This window comes from Pan troglodytes, chromosome 17 (assembly GCF_028858775.2).
Source record: "Pan troglodytes isolate AG18354 chromosome 17, NHGRI_mPanTro3-v2.0_pri, whole genome shotgun sequence".
In the NCBI taxonomy this organism is placed as follows: domain Eukaryota; kingdom Metazoa; phylum Chordata; class Mammalia; order Primates; family Hominidae; genus Pan; species Pan troglodytes.
The window spans coordinates 63,121,001-63,143,996 of NC_072415.2; the positions used below are offsets into that span (position 1 = coordinate 63,121,001).

The following is a 22,996-nucleotide window of genomic DNA, read 5'->3' on the forward strand; positions in this document are numbered from 1 at the left end:
TGGCCAGAAATATGCTGAAGAAATATATCCATGGCCATTGATGAATCATATTCACTCTTTAGTCAGTTTTTCTATCTGTAAAATAAAGCAATTATATTAAATCATCCTAAAGAGCCATTTAAACTATTATATCCTGTTTTAATAGCAAGTAGAATTAGTTTAAGTAGATTAAATGATTTCTACAGAAAAGGAATGAGAAAAAATAAGATTTGAGCAGGGAATTTTTTAACCTCTGAGTTATTAAATATAAAGTTACAAGCTTGGTCTTTATTCTGTGGACATTGAAAGCTCATTGACAACATTTTGAGAACAGAAGTGGTATAATGAAAGTTTTCTCATAATTTTTTAAAATGGTACTTCCCATTACCCTTTAATTAGAGATGACTTTATCAATTTGTGTTGAGAATATAGGACTCCAGAGCTGTGAATAGTATAACATGATTATACTTTGATCCTAAATTCTAGGAAGCAATCCCAAAATGGGACAAATAGATCCTAGATCCTAGTCTGATCATCACTGAGAAAAAAACAGAGATCAAAAAAGGGAAAATTGGGTAAACTTTGTCTGCTGCCTTGCAGAATAGTGTAATCATCAAAAATATATTCAGTTACATATTGATTTCATGTTAGCCTGATAGAGCCACTTCCACTGAGAAGTCACATACTAGTGTCAAGATAAAGCACATGCACAAATAAATACAGTGCAGAAGAAACCAAGTCTTAAAATAAATACCACAGGGTTTCCAAAAGGAAAGAAAATTTTTCAAGAAAAAATCAGGACATCCTTCTTGGAGAAGTAGCCTCATGAAGGATAGGTAGGGTGTCTGTATTAGTCCATTCTCATGCTGCTGATAAATACATACCTGAGACTGGGCAATTTATAAAGGAAAGAGGTTTAATTGACTCACAGTTCAGCATGGCTGGGGAGGCCTCAGGAAACTTACAGTCTTGGTGGAAGGGGAAGCAAACATGTCTTTCTTCACATGGTGGCAGCAAGGAGAAGTGTCGAGCCAAAGGGGGAAAAGCCTCTTATAAAACCATCAGATCTTGTGAGAACTCACTCACTATCATGAGAACAGCACGAGGGTAACCGTCTCCATGATTAAATTACCTCCTACTGGGTCCCTCCCATGACATGTGAAGATTATGGGAACTATAATACAAGATGAGATTTGGGTGGAGACGTAGCCAAACTGTATCAGTGCATATATTATAGAGTGAAACAGTAAACATTTCAGGATGAGAAAATAGAATTTACAAATACTTAGAATTAGAAAAGGGTCATTTGTTTCATTGAGCCATGGGGTATATGTAAGTCACGTGTGGATGATAAGTTTAACAAGTAAGCAGTAATTTGGTCATGTATTATTTAAAAGAAAGGCAGAAGAGCTTTAACCTAAATCCTAATCCAACCCAAGCCTGTATGTTTAGACCTTTTTAAGACCCTCTCCCATGTTATGTAAGTATTTTAATTCCTTTTGCTCAGCGAACTTGGAAGATACGCTTTAGTATTTCTGAAAAGTATTCTAAAATAATCAATACCCGTTATTTTCTCTAAATAGTCATGGTACCTCATTCTTCACTCTTTATTTTTTCTTATCATTAATTGACTTTTTTATGACAAGCAAATATTATTTTGTAGATATATCATTTCCATGGCATTATCCAAACTTCTTCTACTCATCTACCAATATTGCCACAGCAAAGGATGAAAATATGCATTTTGTTGCTTGAGTTTTTTATTGGCATCAGTAGCAAATCTTTGTTGAGCACGTACTAAGGATGAGGCATTGTACTAGGCATTGAGATATGGAGAAAAATCCTTAGCCCTTGTCTTTATGATATAGTCCACTGATGACTGATAACGCTGCCTAATAGACAGTATATTTCAGCAAACATGAGACTTAGACTCTTTTTTTTTTTTTTAAGACAGATCCTTGCTCTGTCACACAGGCTGGAGTGCAGTGGCACAATAGCGGCTCACTGCAAACTCTACCTCCCAGATTCAAGCGATTCTCATGCCTCAGCCTCCCAAATACCTGGGATTACAGGCATGTGCCACCACACCTGGCTTATTTTTGTTTGTTGCTGTTGTTGTTGTTGTTGCTGTTTAGTAGAGACGGGGTTTCACTATGTTGGCCAGGCTGGTCTCGAACTCCTGGCCTCTAGGGATCTGCCCACCTCTGCTTCCCAAAGTGTGGCTGAGCCACAGTACCTGGTTAGACTTAGACTCATTTCTGATTCACAATATTGCTGTTTGGTACTTCAACTCCCCATTTAAGTGAGAAAAGTTATTTTTTTCCCTTGCCTGCTGTCTGATATACTGTGGAAGTTAGAGAATCTGAATAGAAATAAAGATATCAAGATAGCCAGAGAAGACAAGGTGTCCAGTGTGATGACGGAAGCCTAAGAAATATAAGAAAATTACAAAATATAGATTAGAACTCACATATACATTTGTAATCAGGAAATAATTGTTGAGGCATCCCTGTGGTACTTAACAGTATTACAACTATAATAATACGGCTAAATCAGATTATTTTCCCCTTGGTTAATCAGAAATCACTCTATTTTATTGATCAATGTAAGAGAAGGTTTTAGGGATTCACTACGTGATCAGCTTTGCTTTATTTAGTTCCATTGAGAGATAATAAACAGGAAAATGAGTCCTACAACCCCAAGTTGGAAAAACAGTGAATCTGTGTGAAACTGTTAGAAAACAGCAATCACTTAAACTCAATCATTTGTTTTTTGAGAAATTCTATTATGTAAAGCACACTATTTTTGACATTGAGAATATAGAAAACTAATCTAATTGGAGAATAAGGAAATAACAAAATTGAAAAAAAGCAAGAGGCTACACACATACACATAAACAGACATACCACATTTATGTATTTTAGTATACTTACATACAATAATTATGTTTGCTACCAGTGATGTATTGTAATATATTTTTGCATTTATTTTATTTATCATGCAATTATGCACTGTTATTTGCAAACATTAACTGTCATTATTCTCAATTCTTATCTCAAGGTTATAGATGAGGATAGTAACAAAGGCACTCACAGTGAGAGAAGGACTTGAGATTTAAACCCAGCCCAATCTGGCTCTATTATTTGGGCTCTTGAAACTTCTCTTTTCTCTCCTTCAATATAAATTTGGTGTTCTCTTCTATCCCTTTCTCTTCTCCCTCTATATTCCTAATCCTTTCTATTCCTACTCTCTCTTTCTCTCTCTGTGTGTGTGTTCGTATACATACGTAAACGTATATATTTAAATTTTAGTCTCAACCCAGTCAATTGATTTCAAGTTCTAATGGATGTGACCCAAATTTTGAAAAACTCTAATGTAGACATAATGATTTCAGAAACAGTAAGGATGGATAGATTCAGGTAACTTTTATGGCACCAGGAAAGAAGAACTTAAATAATAAAGGGAAAGGAGGGTTAGAAAGGTGATTTTATTTAATGACTCTAATTGCTTATCACAATTATCTCTCAGGCTCTGGAAGTATTATTGCAGTATCTCTCTACCAGAAGTTTCAAGTGGCAAAAGAGACAGTTATAGCAAATCACTTTAGTACATAGGCAGGGAATCAGACTGTCTGGCTTCATAATTTACCAGCTGTGTAATTTGGGGAAAGTTATTTAAACACCTTGTACTTCAATCTCTCCATTTGTAAAGTGGGGATAATAGAACCTGCTTCAGGAAGTGGGAGAGATAATAATAAATATATAAGGGCTTAGGATAATAAACTCTGCATTGTCAGCTCTCAATAAATGTTCGGCATTGGGTAGTAAATGAACCCTTGAACAAAGTCTTTGGGAAAACAGACAGCAGAATGGAACTGTTTCCATATATTCAACTAATACATCTGCTCAGAGGTATTCAAGTAATATTTCTGATATCTTTTGGTTTATTGTCAGTGAATTTGACTAAGGAATCAAAAAAGCCTTATACTAATATCATCAATAATTAATAAATAATTTTAGCCAAGTTGTTTAGAGGTCCAAATATTATTTAGTTACTAATCAGGGAAATAATAAAGAAAGAGAGAGATCATTCAGTAGGAAAAATCAGGACTTAAATCCTGAGAGTTTATACCAGCTCTTTTATTTTTCTAGAAGGCAATGGCCATCAAAGATTGGACATTAGCTTTGGTGTCAGGAGAAGGTTTTTCTGATGGCTGTTAGAAAGAGCAAAATACAGCGCTACTTAGGCAAAAAATTAGCACTCATCACTCACTGAGCATGACAAAAATGACAAAAACACAGTCTACCTTTGGTAATGGCTACTAAAAATACCTATCCATTTTCTATGTGAAACAGATCATGGCTGCTACTTCACTGTGAATTTAATCTGGCTTCTCAGTCAATATAATATTTAAATCTGATGTCACTCTTAAGTTTCCCCACAGAAGAGAATAAACATTAATTTTTAGAATTTCTTTCTCCTAGGCAAGGTTTTGAGGGCTAAGCCTGAGCCGAGTCATTAGCAAAGATGTGTTATATTTGTAATTTTCATTCAATTGCAAATTTCCATCATAGAGTAACTAGTGTTATGATAATTAAGAAATGGAATTAAATTAGTATATCACATGCCATGCTGTGAAAATTATAATACAGTATAGTAATACACTACAGTAGATAATTGCTAAGACAATAAGAATGTGGCCACAGTAAAGATGATATAGGCATTGTGTAGTTCCCTATCACCATAGCCAGTTTCAACAGAAAATGAGTCCATCACATTAATCCTAATGAAACTCTAGAATTACAGGACAACTGAGCTTTCTTATCTTATCCTCTGGGTTGTCTCAGTTCCACCAGCTTCCCTTTCTTTACTTTATCCGAATAGTTTCCAAAGACTTATGTACTTTTCAGTGTGTAAGTCAATTGGATACATAACACATGGATATTCAGAATGTTTATTATGTATGTTTTTTTTTCCAAAAAGTGTTTCCTTTTTTCTTTCCTTGTGGCAGAACACCACTAACTGCAACTGTTTAACTGCATTTGGGGTAACAAAAGATTTGTTTTATAATAGTTCCTGTATAATAAGCTAAGAGCTTAGGGAATGATTTGAATTATAAATATTTTCTATCCCAGAGCAGTGTTTTAAACTCAGTGAAGACCTCAGCAGCATGCAAGTTCACATCCCCACCCACTCACTCACTTTTTTTTTTTCTGTCTTTGCAGTTCCGCCATGGTTTTTAAATCATCCTTCCAACCTCTATGCCTATGAAAGCATGGATATTGAGTTTGAATGTACAGTCTCTGGAAAGCCTGTGCCCACTGTGAATTGGATGAAGAATGGAGATGTGGTCATTCCTAGTGATTATTTTCAGATAGTGGTAATTATTTTGTTTCATATTTGTTTTATAATCCCATTCATTGTTTTCTATTTTTTTCACTTGTTTTTATTTCTTGAAAAAGAAAAGGTTCCTGTTGGAGATTTTTTGTGATGTGTTAAAAAAGTTATTCAAATAAAGCAAATGATTTTCTAGACATAAGAATATTTGAACTGAGAAAGAGTGATCAAAGAGTTCAGCCCCCTGGTTTTACAGACAAGACTTTAAAACATACAAACAAACAAAAATAAATGAAATACAGACAGCCTAAGTATTTCTGAGTAGTTTCACAGTTTCACTGCTGGTTTATCAAAGAGAGTTTAGAACCTAGTTCTAGACTTAAGCCAAGAATCCCTTACTTCTTTGACTTTTACCCATTTTAATACAGTTTTATAAGATGTGATACTTATGATGATGGAAGTCTTCACTTGGTAATACAGACAGCTTTTTTTTCCTACCCTGCCCTGTAGGACCAGCTTATCCTACATGAGCCATTGAGAAAGGCAGTGGTGATGTGGTGATGAGGACAGTGTGTGCTGGTGGCATTGGTGGCTGCAGTGATAGGCCATGAAGAACCAGAGTACACATTGCTTTGTAATTTCCAATACTGGAATGAATTGAAGCTAAGAGGAATAACTTTTATGGTTTACTATAAGTTTTAGTTCATTTTCTATCCCTATTGTGGGAGATAATAGGGATAATGGTACTCTATTCACTGAGTTGTTGCCCTGGTACACACGGAGTGCTCAATACCTTCCATTATTGTAGCTTTTGCTGTTACTGGCAGAATGCTTGTCTCATTTGCAAATGCTCTATGATCTCACTTATAGGTATAGGTTAGCATTGGAGGTTCTGATTTTAGGTATATGAATATATGAGAGCGATATAAAGTTCTTTTCAAATAGCAAAGAACTTGCAGCTAAAGAAGAGGGTTTTAGGCCTACTTATGTTTGAGATGCAGACATGACACTTTCAAAGAGCTGTAATCTAGCCAGGTCTCCTGGGCAGAATGAGACTAGAGCATAGTCATCCTATGAGTCCAGACACAAGCTCTCTCCATCGTATTACAATGGCCTTTGTTGCAAAGTGCCTCTTCCACAATCAGTCGACTTTCAGAAACTTTCATAATATCTGTGTGCATGCATGTTGGCCTACTATAAAGGTTCTTAAGGAATACATCCATAAAGGACATTTTATCACTTTTATTACCACTTATTATTTTTCACTTTTAGTTGCATTTGTTTAATTGGTTAGAAATAGAGTAAGAAAGATAAAATTTTAACTTTTAAATGCCACAGTGATCCATTATTTCCTTTAAAGGCGATGTTATTTCCACTACCACTGAATTAAAAATGATCTGCCAATGGGCACCTTAAAAAGTGTTGTATATGCCTAAAATATATGCTACTTACACTTAAAGGACATTTTTCAGTGCCCTTAAGGACATACTGTAAAAGGTAACATTTATTTTTTTCTACATTTTGAATATAATCTTTCTCCCAGCATGACTCATTACAGCCAACCTATTTAAATTCTTCTTTTATAGGTGAAAGAAAATGTAAGGTATTGCCCGATTTGCATTAAATTGTGCTTAAAAATATTTCCTCAGCAGCTCCAGAAATTTGAGAGCCATTTTCTGTCACACACTTAACATTGAGCACAAATAGTAAGTTATATGAAAATTCTTAATTAGAAGTTAGCCAGCTTTATCAAAGAATTTTACATCAGCTAGGAATTGATTACAAGACACTAAAAACAATTAAGAATTCCCCATGAGGTAATATTTATCTCTTAATGACTTCAGGGGAGGTGATTTAACACGTTTCACTTACTTAACTAATTCTTACACTAATATCAAAGATAAACTGAATTAGTATAATTAAATGCTATCTCTAGGTCATTTTATCATCCATCCTTGAAAAAGATGGTGGCTCAATTTCTAAATGAAAGGAGTTAATGTTGCTGTATTTAATCTATAAAGGTGAAACATTTCAGCCATACAATAAGAACCACATGGGTATAAAATATTCACCATACTCCCCTCTCCAAACCCCAAAAGCTTATATGTCAAAGCCATCACAATATTTAAAGAATTTTTAGATATTTTTCTGGGCAAACACTTCCAGAAAATATCCAACTTTGATTTCTTGTCTTTTAGAATTCACAAATACCAGTATTTATACTCTTTCTTTTTTTTCCTGAGCAGCTACTAAACCTGAACCTCCTTCAATAACAAGTAAAAGAATGAGATTTCTTTTCATGCTAATCTTTGTTGCTTCTATAATTAATAAAATACTTGTCTGTTGACTGCTCATTTAGGTATTGAGGATGGTGCATATTTTTGTCAGCATATTATTTAATGCAGATCTAGGTTAAACTGATGCCTGTGAATTCAGAAAAGAAAATTGGGAAGGTATGACATTTCCCAGGTGGCATAGGACACGTCTGCGAGGCTGAGACCCCTCATGGCCTCTCCTCTTGTTTCTTCTGTGCTGTTTTATCAAACTTTGGTCTCATCTAAGTTCATTTTGTCACCTTGCGTTTTTTGCTTTCTAAAATACTTTACCTGCTTTTTCTTTTCCCTAGGGAGGAAGCAACTTACGGATACTTGGGGTGGTGAAGTCAGATGAAGGCTTTTATCAATGTGTGGCTGAAAATGAGGCTGGAAATGCCCAGACCAGTGCACAGCTCATTGTCCCTAAGCCTGGTAAGACAATGGGAACCTTGCTTTGGTACCTGGAATGAAAATTATTCATAGTCTGTTGGTAAAATCCATATTGTTTTTCCTACCCCTCAAGGGCAATATGGCAATATGAAATCATTTAGTTAATTAAGGTGTATACTTGTGTATTGATGACATTTTCCTTCTAGAAAATTGTGTGTGTACATGTGTATATATATATATGTGCATGTGTGTATGTGTGTGTTTGTGTGTGTGTGTGTGTGTGTGTGTGTATATATATATATATATATATATATATATAAAATCTCCAATGAGATAAAGTCATCATGAATAATAGGGCCTCTGCTTTTCAAGGCAATATAACCACTAAATTATTACCTTCTCCCTCTTTTGTGGCCTGCCTTTCTTCACAGCATTTCATTTAAATATAAAATATATAATATATACCTTGCATATATGTTAGGTGTATATTTTAGTTATATATGTGCATATATACATACACACATATCTATAAATATATATACATAAGGACTATACATATTTTCTTATATGTAATCTTGAATCAATGGAAGTTAATTAGTGTATTAGTCTGTTCTCCACTGCTGTAGAGAAATATCTGAGACTGGGTAATTTATAAAGAAAAGAGGTTTAATTGGCTCATGGTTCCACAGGCTGTATAGGAAGCATGATGCTGGCCATCTGCTGGGCTTCTGGGGAGGCCTCAGGAAACTTGAGATTATGGCGGAAGGCGAAGGGGAAGCAAGTGCATCTTATGTGGCTGGTGCAGGAGAAACAGAGAAAGAGGGGGAAGTGCTACACACTTTTAAACAACCAGATCTCATGAGAACTCGGTCACTATCAGGAGAACAGTACCAGAGAGGGAAATCTGCCCCTGTGATCTAATCACCCCCGACCAGGCCCCACCTCCAACACTGGGGATTACAATTAGACATGAGAGTTTGGTGGGGACACAGATTCAGACCATATCAAAAGGATCTTGAAAAATTACTCTTTTTAATTATAATTGCAAAAAATGTCATTTTGTTGTATAGTCTTTTGGAAGTTTAATATATTGCTGAATTACAGAATTCTAGAATAAGTCCGGGCACAGTGGCTCATGCCTGTAATTCCAGCTTTTTGGGAGGCCAAGGGGTGAGGATGGCTTGAGACCAGGAATTTGAGACCAATCTGGACAACATGGCAAGACTTTGTCTCTACTGAAAATTAAAAAAATATATATATTTAAAAACAGGCACCCACCTGTAGTCCAGCTACTTGGGAGGCTGAAGCAGGACAATCGTTTGAGCCCAGGGTGTTGAGGCTGCAGTGAGCTATGATCACACTACTGCACTACAACCTGGGCAACAGAGCAAGACTCTGTCACAAAACAAAACAAAAACTAGAATAAATTGATATTAGACCTGTCATGTAACAGCTCTATAACAACACAATTTCTTGGGAGGAGAGACAAAAATAAAAACAAAAGAACCATCCTGCTGCTCTGAAATGATTAAAGAAGTTTAAAACAGGGACAAGACAGTTGTTAATACAGATCCAAATACTTCAAAATGTTAATATCTCCCATAAAGAGTTATCTATCATGTTACATACATTTCAACTCTTTTGGACCAGTTTTCTTCCTTTTGACATGGCTCGCTTTTGTGTTAATCTTTTCCTGAAGTAAGTTTAATAGAAAGTAGGAAAAACATATAAGACATGGTCTTTCTTTGGCTTTTATCATTTAAAATGTGCCTATTAAGTCCTTATATTTTATGCACCCCAGCCAGTTAGCTGAAGATTCATAGCGGTGCTCACAAAGATGACTTTCTCCTATTTCCTTGATTGAAATAAAAATAAAATAACTATAGAACAACAATACCAGATGAGTAAAGAAGCTAAAGGAACTATGTAGGAATTAAAAGGAGCAATTAACTCTGGCTCAAGATCACCAGTTTCTCTGACGGACTTCTTTTCCCTCCATTTGATGTGCTTAAGTGTCAGTGTAACTTCACTGGTGTGACTAAGTATATTATTTTCTGCTGAACTAGTAATGGATAAGTAGGAGAAAAGGAACCTTTAAAATCAGGGTCTCTAATGTGAGCCACACTTTTTTTCTTTTAATTTTATTATTATTATACTTTAAGTTTTAGGGTACATGTGCGCAATATGCAGGTTAGTTACATATGTATACATGTGCCATGCTGGTGTGCTGCACCCATTAACTCGTCATTTAGCATTAGATGTATCTCCTAATGCTATCCCTCTCCCTCCGCCCCACCCCCCCACAAACTGTACCATATCATTAGTAACAAAAGTACGGGTGCCTTTAAGCTGATATTGGCTGCTACGCCAGTCACAGAACAGGAGAATTGTAGGTGAGTTTGATTTTTCAGCTAAGGCCATAAAGCTGATGACAATGCAAGATAAGTGACTTTGTGTTTCTAAAGGAGGTGTAAGATGTATCCTCCTAGCACTTGGCACTGACCAAAGAAGTCCAGTGAGCATCCCTGTACCTGCTCACAGGGAGGGAGGATTCTTTGAAGTGCTAGAATTCATAGGATGAGAGGTTGTCATGGTATTTTCTCTCCTGTACCAGCCAAGTTATACAGACTCCAAGAAAACCTTTTAGACTGTGTGTGTGTGTGTGTGTGTGTGTGTGTGTGTGTATGTGTGTGTGTGTTGCTGGGGACTGATTGCAAAAATGGGAAATGGGCAACTTTATTCTGCTGTTTCATGGTCTATACAAACCTGCTCCCAGTGTCTGAGGAAGCTGAGAGACCAAAGAAAGAGGCTGACAAATCTAGTTTCTTAGAAATACTTAATAGGGACTTATGAACAGGAGCTATATCTGTGTCTCTGGCAGTGCTGAGACAACATGGTGGCATGGGGATGCCACTAGCCCCCAGACCCAGGGCTTATATACCATGGGGAGAAGTGGTTTCGAAGGGAAGTGTGAGATGATGGAAGTACAGTAACACCAAAGTTTTCTGACCTAATGGCAGGATTTATGGTAAGTACCTGCTGTTACACAAGGAAAATTGATAAACAGGAAATCTTAGAGGCCTTCCCAGAAGAGGGCTTAATCAGAAGCCAACAAACATGGTGGATTAGCTTCCAAGATGGAGTTGCTTTCGCCTCCACACTGGCTGGAAACCACCTGGAGCTGTCCACAATGCAGGGAAGAGAAAGGAGAGGACAACATTAAGAAGAAGCTCTATTTCGACCCTTGAGAAGAACAAGGGTGTCACTTCCACTTGAAGAAGGCAAGGCTGAAGGTTTCTTGAAAGGACTTTTCCCAAGAGGTCCTGTCTGCTGAGGCTGTGCCAACCAAGACATTAGAGTGATGCCGCCTGGATGGAGCTGAGCTAGGAGGGTGGCGCAGGTCAGCCAGAGAGTGCTTTGCCAACTCCAGCAGGGGTCCAGTGACTGCATTTCTAAGGTGGGGATTTTCTGAAGAACTCACAGAACTGCTCCACAAAAAAAAAAAAAAAAAAAAAAAAGAAGAAGAAGAAGCTTGCAGAAACTTTCCATGAGTGTGGACTTTTGAAAGGACAAGCTGAGAAAAACAGTCTTTGTCTCTTTATTCCAAATCCATCCTCCCCTCTCTGACCCTGAGGAAGCCCTAAATAGAAGGGAGAAGCGACCTGAGAGACTGAAACACAGATGATAGGCAGTCCTACTGCCCCCTTCCCTATTTACAATCTATGCTTGCTTTGAGAGATGGAAAGAAATTTTAAATTATTAGTTGAATATTTTAATTTAGATCTCATTGAGGTGTTTGTGTGTTGTGGCGTTGGGGGGGGTTGTTATTGTGTGGAGTTCTGTTTGTTTTTTTGTTTTTGGATACCTGAAGATAAAGCTTTTTTTTTTTTTTTTTTGAGACAGAATCTCACTCTGTCTCCCATGCTGGAGTGCAATGGCACAATCCTGGCTCACTGCAACCTCCGCCTCCCAGGTTCAAGTGATTCTCCTGTCTCAGCCTCCCGAGTAGCTGGGATTACAGGCGTCCACCACCAAGCCCAGCTAATTGTATTTTATTTTATTTTTTGGTATTTTTTAATAGAGACAGGGTTTCACCAGGTTAGCCAGGCTGGTCTCGAACTCCTGACCTCAGGTGATCCACCCGCCTCGGCCTCACAAAGTGCTGGGATTACAGGCCCGAGCCACTGCGCCCAGCCAATAAGGGTTTTTAAATACTTACCTCACCCCAGGGCCAGAGGATGGACCCAAGTTACAATCAGGGTTGGGAAGACAGAGCTGACAGTGTGTATTTGAAGACGGATGACAGCAGAAAAATAAAAAGCTATTTCCTTCTAATTTCCAATATTGAGCTTATTCAGTCAACCCATTATAGATGTTCAATTTCACTTCTCCCAGGAACTCTACAGGTAGCCTTTAATTCATGGTCTCTTGCATTCCACTTGGGCCCTGATTTATTTAGGTCTATGTGACCATAAAGTGTCAAGGCTCTCCTGAGCAGAAATGGCGTTTAACTCCTCACTAGAGCCCAGGAAAATCTTGAAAATTCATTTATTTTCCATCTAGATGGTAGAGTGTTGTCAGTGGCATCTACACTCTTGGTCATTGTTTATTGTATTTGGCATTGGATTCAAAAGAAAGTAAAAGAAAATGAAGATAAAAATCCGAAAGCGTGACAGGACACCGTTGTGACTGTCTTATATTTCCCCCTTACACATGATGGATTGCTTTTTCCTGGCTATTTAATCAGGTCTTCAAAGAATGCCACTCCAATTCCTCAGAGATGCAGCACAGGCCGCGTGCACAGATGGTAGAGAGGCCAGCTATAAATTAAGCAATGAGGCTGACCATGGTGGGAAGAACATAGCCCTCTCTGTTTAAGTTTTGACAATAAACGGTCACCATATATTTTGAAGTACATTGTGGGCGTGCATTACCCAGCTGTTCAGCTTTAGCCTGTCCACAGGGGCTTGTGGCTGAGAGTTACTCTTGGCAACCGTAATAATCTGCTTCTCGCTGAAGTACAGACAATGACCTATTTGAGCCAGTGTCTGTAGTTGTCGGATATTTACATAAGCCTAATGAAGTTTCAACATAGTCTTTTATATATAGTTACCTATTCCCTCTTTAGCAGTTAGTGACTTAGGAAATAAAATGAACATAATCTGCTGAATTAAATTGAGTGAATGACTTGTTTTTCTCTCCAGAAAATGCTAGGGAAAAATATTTGAAATGTATGCATTTTCAAATGTGAAATATATACACGGTTTCCTCTAGATAAAGATCAAGATTAAAATCAAGAAGATCAATGGTGTTTTTAAAAATCGTTATACTATAGGAGGTTCTATCAATAATGGTACATAAGTAACATAATGCCATACACGCAGTGCTATCTATGCAATTATTTATTTTCTGTCTCTCTCTATAGAACACATGCACAAATAGAGGATGGATTCCTGCACACATGACTTTGCATATATTACATTAAAAATATGGAGCCATATTATGTAAGCAGTGTGATGGCAAGTTAATTCAGTTTAGTTCATTTATATGATGTGTATTGTTTATTAATCTCTCCTTAGATCTGGGGACAGAGTTTTATTGTTGTTTGTCTTAATTAATTTTTGAAGGGGAGGGCAGGATGTTGGCTATGAAGTCTCATTTCTAAATAAGACATTATTACTGCAAGTATACTATTCAGTGAATAGTCTAGCAAAAAATGTGTTAAGAGTCAATGTGTTAGGACCGGGTGCAGTGGCTCACGCCTGTAATCCCAGCACCTTGGGAGGACGAGGTGGGCAGATCACCTGAGGTCAGGAGTTTGAGACCAAACTGGCCAACATGGCGAAACCACATCTCTACTAAAAATACAAAATTAGTTGGGCATGGTGACACATGCCTGTAATCCCAGCTACTTGGGAGGCTGAGGCAGGAGAATCAGTTGAACCCGGAGGGCAGAGATTACAGTGAGCCAAGATCAAGCTACTGAACTCCAGCCTGGGCAGCAGAGTGAGACTCCATCTCAAGAAGAAAAAAAAAGAGTCAATGTGTTGGGTGTTACAAGAATAAGAAGTTTCAGTAGCCAGAGTTGCAAACAGGTAAGCAATAAGTTAGGATCCCATTGGCATACTGGATGGTGATAAATTAATTACTCCCATGTTACCATCCAATAAATTGTAGTGCAGGTAGGCAGTAATTAAATTAAGGACACTATTTGGTAGCTGAGTGGAGAAGTTAGCAATTATCTGGAGCTGGGGAGCGGGAGATGGGGAGCAAGGCAGGAACAAATAATAAGATGAATTTAAGATATTAGTTATCTCTGAGTTTCTTATCCTGGTTCTAGCTGTTGCATGGCATTCCGTTTTCTGACAGTGTCTGCAGCGGAAGGTTGTTGGAAGTACCTGACTGCTGAGCAGGGAAGTGGAGGGCCGTGGAACTGGGAATGCACCTACGATAGGGGCATACATAGTCTGGGATGTGTTTAATATAGTGGCATAAATGCGTGAAGACAGAATAAAGTTGCCATGGGAAGAAATAATGTATTCATTATATTCTACCATGCACAAAATGGCTGTGGGAAAAATCCATATAATCATAACAAGAATAAATGCTATTATAGATATTTCCCAAAATGTTGGTTTGCTTGGGCAAGATATAGAGTCTATGTCTCATGTTAATATTGCATATTTGGCTGTGTGGTGGAGTAGACAGAGCACAGACTTTGGAGTCAATTGAAGTACAAATCACGGCTCTATCATATATTAGCTGTGTGACATTAGGCCAGACACTTAACTCTAAGCCTTAATATTATATCCTGCAAAATGTGGATAGTACTATCTATGCCATCAATTTGATGGGAGAATTAAATCAGAATAATGTAAGCAAGACACATATCACATCTACCACATAGTAACTGCTCAATAAATGTAATCTGCACATTTGATCTTCCTTCATCTAAGATATACACCTACTTTTAAGCAAGCATGGTTTCTTTTATTCATTTGTCAAATATTTTTGTAGGCCTACTATCTGCTATTGGGGAAAGTAAATTGGAAATAGAAAAAGAGATAAATTTCCCACTTTAAAAAATAATCACGTTTTTATTGGAAGAGGAAGACAAATAAAAAAAAATAAAAATAGGCCAGACGCAGTGGCTCAGGCCTGTAATCACAGCACTTTGGGAGGCCAAGGCAGGCAGATCACTAGGTCAGGAGATCGAGACCATCCTGGCTAACACGGTGAAACCTCATCTCTACTAAAAATACAAAAAGTTAGCCGGGCGTGGTGGCGGGTGCCTATAGTCCCAGCTACTTGGGAGGCTGAGGCAGGAGAATGGTATGAAACCCGGGATGCGGAGCTTGCAGTGAGCCGAGATAGCACCACTGCACTCCAGCCTGGGTGACAGAGCGAGACTCTGTCCCAAAAAAATAATAATAATAATAATAAAGAATAAAAAAATAAAAGCTGGTTTTATTTTTTTCCCCTCTAACATTGGTTAAAAAAAATAGTTCCACTGTAGTAGGGGAAATATATTGGTTAGACATTTAGAAAAATGAGAAGCATTATCAATTATCTGTCGTCCCCTGGAAAAGGTTACTGATTACAAATGATGTTGAATTTTAAACATTTTATTAAGTCAGTATATCATATAGCTTGGAATTCAGAAGAGTCAATCATGAACATCAAGACATAAAACCAGAAGTATTTTATATCTGTTTTCATGAGTTGTTCCTTATCAATATAAGAAGAATACCTAGAAATCCAAATGGACAAAAGGAATATACTAATAAAATTGTATATATACTATAATATAATTACATTATAATTATAGTGTTTCCTACTACATGTTGATTCTGACATACTAACTTCACTGAGATTCAGTGTGAAGCAATGAACATTGAATAATTAGTTCAATTATTAAGATCTATTAGAATTTACTTTTTCAGTGTAATAGCACCTAAGCAACTACGTATGAGAGATTGAATCTAAAGGGCTGTACTTCTTACTTTGATATTAACTACTGGTGGAGAATTCAGTTAAATTTTGTCTCTTGTATGAGAAAAGTTACTATGATTTAAATGTTTCATTGTGTTTAGTGTAGGATCAAATTGTCCCTGGAGTTCTGTAACTAATCTAGAAGAGCCAATTTCATGTGCCATACTACAATGTTAATGGACCTAAGCAGGTAAATGGGTCCTTATAGTTTCCTCACACAAACAGAGATGCTCGTTAACACTACAAAATTCCTCTTTAAAGTTCCATCATTGGTCCAAATGCATAAAAGTGCAACTTAATATTTTTGAAACATATTGCAGTGATATTATAGCTCATAAGCTTCCCTAGAACGTTTTCCTTTATAAGCCTTGGTAATTAATTGTAGCTAAGAAGATACAGAGCCAAGTTTTTTCAAAGTGGCTTTGTTAACTTCAGCATATCTGACCATACATTTATTCAATAAATTGTAAAATTATTTTTGCTTATGAAGTTAAAAATAAGATAATAGTAATGTATTTTTTTTTATTTTCTACTTCAAAGTCTCCCTCCCATTAGAGAAATGTTGGCACCCATGCTAACATTTTCCCTGAGTGATTCATTGATAATCTAAGTTTGGCATAAAGCAGTCATTTGATCTTTGACCATATAATACTCACCTAGTGTATGAGATGTGTCCACATCTCATTTCTACACTCTTATCCAGTTTACTTGTAGAGATTTAAAAATGTATTTGAATATAGTGTATATTTATGAAGAGATTCTTAGGCAATATTGCGTAACCTTTCCAAGTCTCTATTTCTTCAGCTGTAAAATTCAGTAGATAATTGTCTCAAAGATTTAGTGCAATAAATGTATGTAAAAGGGATTTGTGGGCTGTAAATTGCCACACAAATGTTAGCTATTATGAAGTCTTTTGTTGGTTTTGTTTAGTCTCAAGAAAAATAGCAGGCATTTATTGGGATGGATAAAATGATAGCTTTCTTCTAGCATATTTTTCTACCCTACAAGAAAATAATTAGTAAATACATATTTTAATGACAATGTCCATTCAAAATTTAGGTTTTTAGCCTAGTGGACAAGGTTAAGGGAAAAGTCCTTTTTCAAAATGACTGCTAGTTGAAAGATTTGCAGCACGGTTTGCAGTATCAGTTTAATAATGACTTGCTCATGCCAGTTTTATGTAGGCAGAGGTTTCTCAGCAAATAAAGGCTTGTCATTCACCTTGTCCTTCATTCAGCACGTGCTTCAGGTAGGAAGCCAGCTCAGTGCTAATCAAGAGGATATGGCTGTATGGCAGACTTTGAAATTAGAAATGAATTCTGCAGTAATATGAATGTACTGAGACCAGTGATAATAATAAATCCATACAATATGGAAAACTTGATAGATTCATAAATATTGATCACATCATACTTCAGTGGTAAATATACCAGAGTGTTATCCCATTTTTTTTTTTTTTTTAGCTCTCTAGAGTAGAAAAAGCGGAAGAGAAGAATGCTGGTTTTTATATTGAATCCAAATGATTTTGACTTTGAATTTGTTATATTTTTATCTTTCACCTGTATATCACCATTTGATGAAAGATGTGTGAGTGCACACAAAACATACATACATATAGATTATATAGTATGTAGATGCTGTGCTTATATGTATACACAGAAACAGATATATATTCCTTTTGATTAGAGAAGTCTTATTTCCTGGGGCAAAGAAGAAGGTTAATGAGATGAACTATAACCCCCACCAGTACAACTGCAACTGGTCTCAAGGCTGCAATTGGTACTATTTCCCTCCTGCTACCCGCTGTAAATTCCTCTTACTCTCAGCTAGCATCTCTGCTAGTTTCTGTGGCTTACCCAAATTCCTGTCCCTTTACTGGTCATATATGCTGTACTAGCCAATACATGATCAAAATTGGGGAAGGGAGTATCAAGAGATACTCCAGTAGATCATCAGAATGCCAATCATATTTTCCTTCTTTCCCAACTCCTCTTAATGACCTGGGTAATTATTTTGCCAGGATAGTATCCTGCCTTGCCTGCTGGTATTTTGGCACAAGACGTATGATACAACAAGGCAGCAGCAATAGCTCAAATTTCAATGATAGAAGCATTCCTCCTTTGTGAATTAGGACTTCTAAGTCTACAAGTCTAGAGTCATAGGGATGGTAAACAGAGATTCTCCAAATGGGTCACTGGGAGTCATGGTAAGCAGTTTCATACCTACTTTAATCTCTTGTGTTTGTTTAGTCTACCTATCGAGGACATGGTACCATATACTGGCCATTGATCTAGACATATACTAGACCCTAGACAAAGGTATCCCTTTTGCTTAGGGTATGGTCTCCAGCCTGGCTCCTTAATTCCACCTCTGAAGGCTTTACTTTGGCTGTATCAAGTCAGCAGCTGTTGTTGATATGTGATAGGATTAGTAGATCCCGTGGCAATGCATTTATGCCTATACCTCTTTTTCTGTAGAGTAAGTTATTTGATTCTTTTCAATATAATGAGGGATTCCATGTTGGTCTCAAATACTTTGTGAGCTCTGAGATGGTGGTGCAGGTAGAAGCCCTGAGAATAGGAAAAGCAACCCATTTCCAGAATATGTGTTTATTTCAGTCAAGATGAATTTCTAACCCTTCCAGAAGAGAAGTCATCCAAGTAAATATGTCACCCAGAGACTAGTTGGTTTTCTTAAGGAATAGTGATTTGTTGGGAGCTCAGCATGTGTCTCTGTTGCTAGGAGATTGGGCATACAACAGTGGTGGCAGCTTCTGGTGAGTAGCAGAAACCATGTAGGATTAGAGCCCATGCCAGTGAGCAATGCATAGGCTCCATTCTTGCCTCTGTAGCCTTATCATTTGTGCACCTTTATGCCGCCATTGGAGGCTGGCTGATGTCAACAGGCTGAATTGTTCCATCTACTTAATTGCTTAGTGACTCTTCCATAAATTATACAATCTGGTGTTTACAGGGGATTCAAAGATTTTTTTTAACTTGGTGTTCATTCCTGTGGGCCTATCCACATGTCTTTTCCCCAAACCTTTTTGCTCCTGATCTTTCCATCATTGGCCAATCAGCCAAGCTATTTGACCTTGTTCATATGTATATATATATAGTCCTACCTTGAGCCATTTATAATTTCATATAAAGTAGGTGGTGTGGTATACTCAACATTCTACCTTGGGAAAGGTTCTCTTTACCACTTTCTTTTGGGGCTATCCCTCACTGAGCTGCAGTGTAGCAGCCATCCAATTTGGGGTGTACCCACATACCCACAGACCAAGCTGACCACCTGGTCATAAGTGTGAGTTAAAGGGGAAGGTAGTTGTACAATAGTGATTGAAAACACGGAGGTCTGGGCCCCTCCTGTTATGTCCTCTGGTCCCGTTTTTCCCTGATGCCAAATGTAATTCACCCCATGAACTGATGATGGTCCTGTCTGACCTTATAACTTGGTGCATCTCAGAGAACCCAGCGCGTGATGAGCAGTTCTGGTCAGTGGACTCTCCCATGGTTATTTTTCTCTTACTTTGTGAGTAGGGAAACTGCTGCACAGAAAAGTTAACTAACTTGTCCAAGGTCACACAGCTAGCAAAACATCTGACTTTTCAGCCTACTTTCTCAGCCATTGTGTTATAATGGGTCTGTCTACACAGGCTTTGTCCACACATGGAGGCTTCTCAGATAAATGGGTGATATTTCAGATTTATTTGAGTCTAATCAGACTAGTTTTAGAATTACTAATAAAGGTTAAACACTGGAAATTAATTTTTAAAGTCTAGGATTCTGCCACTCAAATGATCTCTGTTCAACTTTCCAATATGATAGGGCCCATTGCTAAGTGTGGGTTAAATGTGTGAACCGTCTTGAGGTGAATATCACATAATTGTTGCTATCCAGACATCCATAGTTTAACAAAGAGTAAATTCGATATAACTAATCTTAATTATCAAATGCAATTAAAGCATAGTGATTTGCAATGCTATATTCATTATTCAATATTTATCGAGTACCCAGAAATATATAAAGAATCACAAATTAGAGTGTTGTGATATGCACTTGCAGTCCCAGCTACTTGGGAGATTGAGATGGGAGGAGCACTTGATCTCGGAAGTTTGAGACTGCAGTGAAATATGATGGGGCCACTGCACTCCAGCCTGGGCAACAGAGCAAGACCCTGTCTCATAAGCAAGTAAGTAAATACATAAATAAATTTTACCTAGATATTGATTTTTTAACAAAGAATCACAAATGAGAGATGTTAGATACAATTCAAAGAAACGTTAAGTCTTTAAAGTTAGTCTTAATACTCCTCAAACATAACACAGCCAGTGCCTGACATACTATTTTTTGGGTTTGACCCTATCTTACGAGGATGGTAGTGTCATTTGCCACACAGAATGACAAAGCTTCTATTGTATTGAAAAGCTCCTTCACTTATTGTTCTATTTTGTTTAAGTGAAAAGGTCTAGTTACAATCTAGGTTAAAAAAAAGAGAAATAATATTTTTTTATTTAAAGTATCTATTCAGAGTTCTTTAGCTTATAATGTAGTTCCATCAAACAATAATTAATCAGCCTAAATAGTATAGGCAATGCACAGCTGTCTTTGTTATTTCGTGTTGACAAATATATACCAAGAATCTATAGGTGACCCTAACTTTCCCTGAAACATTGACAAAATAAATTTTTTCATCTAGATGATCGTCTATGATGAATGTGAGAAAATTCACTTGAAATTAAAATGCCCCATCCTCAAATTAAAACACACGTCATTATAAAGCAAGAAAAGTCCAACAGAAAAGCCAGTTTCCCATATTTCTTGGTATTCTTCAGGTCCAGTTCCTATTTAAGTTGACCTACCTGCTAATCAGAACTGATGTCTTCAGTTCTGGCAGACATCGACTGAGTTGTATGAAAATGTACCAAAGCAGAACAAACTGTTTTGAACAAGGAAGACTGATTCTTTCTCTAAGTGATTTTCTCCTAACAGTATGGCACTTAGTTGTAAGGAAAAGGGAATAAAAGTACTATGTAGCTTATTTCATATTCCTCCCTTGCCTTGTCTTCTTGATTTCATAAATGGAAAAAAGAATGGAGAAGAGAATTGGTAGCCTATACATAAGTCTTTTGATCTCATGAATTCCATGTCCAATTTTTGACACGTAGACCACCTGCTTTCTTGTTATCCTTGAGCCTTACTTCTCATTATTTAATGTGAGGCTTTGAGCCCAATTTTGATAAAATATTTTAGATCTTCTTTAATACGCTTGCTTATATAGAAACAGATGACCCTTGGGGAAATTCAACTGATAAAAATGGTAAATATCTTTTTGCTTTTCTAGATCAAGAAAAATAACAACACTAAAACCTCATACTAATGATGTAGTTACTTTGCACATGAAACATCCTAGAAAAAGTTATTTCTACTTTCTGATTGCAGGTGTTAAGTTGATGCTTAAGCCCTTAGTCTAATAGGGAAGTTTGGCATAGAACAAATTTATTTTGAATCCCAGGAGTATTTAAGTGCAAGATATAGGGGTAAGAAAAAGGAGATAGCACAAAGGAGAACTTAAACAACTCTTTCAATGGGAAGAAGAATTCATTGCTGAAGATGTGACATCTGAGTTGAAATGGACTTTGAAGTAGGGATGTGGTTTGGCCAAGCTGCCAAGAAGGGCAAAGAAATTGCTGGTAGAAGAAACATTACACACAACACATGGGAGCATAGAGCAGAAGCAAAAGTATGTATTCAGTGAATTATGTGTGGTTCTGTAAGGCTGTAGAGATATGCAGGGGCTGGATCACAGAGTATCTTTTAGAATATACAAAGAAAATTGGACTTTTTGTCTAGACTATGTGGGATAGGGATGGCTAAATGTAAAAGATAGGCTTTCTTCTATTTCTGTTTTTTAAAGATAACTTTGGAAGCTGTGTGAGTTGGCAGTGGTAGAAAGAGGGACTAGAAATATTGAAACTAGTTGGAAAGCTGTATCATCAGTAGGCTAAGCAAGAGAGAATGAGGTCATTGACCGCAACTGTGCAAGAAGAGTGAGTTAATGTATTAGAAGTTCCTGACAGCTTGGAGATTGAGATGAATATGTGCAGATGGATTAGGAATCGGGGCTGATTCCTAAATTCTTGACTTAACTGAATGGATGGTAAAGCCATCACTTAAGAAAGAGGAAGAATGACTTAAGTCCATCTCCACAGAAAGAGCCTGGATTCTGAGTCCTTTGAAGGCCCATGTCTTGATCATCTTTGTATTTCCAGCATCAGTAAAGGGCCTGACAATGACAGACTCTCAATGACTCATTAGGAAGCCTAAAAGGCAAATACTTTGTTTTACTGATTAATTGATAATGCCAGGCATAAACTATGATATTGTAAAAGGTGAAGCAAAGGAAGTAAATATCCCAAAGACTCAAACATGCAATTGATAAATTTATAATCAAAATAGGCAAAACTAGTAGGCTTACTGAAAAGCATATTTTGCTTTGTGTGTTAGATCAGAGCAGGAGGACAGATGAATGCAGAATATTTTGTATTATCTCCAGAGGGAAATAATTATGGCCTGAACTGAGTGGCAACTCTGCTCATGGAGAGAATGATGAATTCAAAGAATTATATGGAAGAGGAAACGGTTAGCAGTTTGCATTTGAATTGAAAAGGAGCTTTTGATGCTGACTGGGAATTCTGTAAGTTATTGGCATTGCTGATGGTAATGAAAAGCTTAAGGGAGAGTGTGACAGGGCCTTATCATGCATCTTTAGTTCCTTGATAGGGTATAAGTGAGTCATTCTCCTACTGATGAGATGATTCCTCCTTGCTGGACATATTTTACCCAGCTTTGAGAAAGGAACTCATTGCACTGCCATCTTGGAATAATGAGTTAAAGGGTTATGCATTAACATAAGATAACCACTGAGCACTATCGCTGCCAGGACTGGAATATATTGATTTGATTAATCCTTAAATATCA

At 37.1% G+C, this 22,996-nt stretch overlaps 1 protein-coding gene across 19 annotated transcripts in view; it reads left to right on the plus strand.

The window, feature by feature from the left end:
• Positions 1–22,996, plus strand: part of DCC (DCC netrin 1 receptor) — a 1,196,048-nt gene that overhangs the window by 722,106 nt on the left and 450,946 nt on the right. For all 19 annotated transcript variants that reach the window (XM_512137.8, XM_063795721.1, XM_063795722.1 and 16 more), the window contains exons 6-7: positions 5,205–5,359; positions 7,943–8,063. In XM_512137.8, the coding sequence (XP_512137.2) occupies positions 5,205–5,359; positions 7,943–8,063 (276 nt within the window). The remainder of the gene's footprint in view (positions 1–5,204; positions 5,360–7,942; positions 8,064–22,996) is intronic.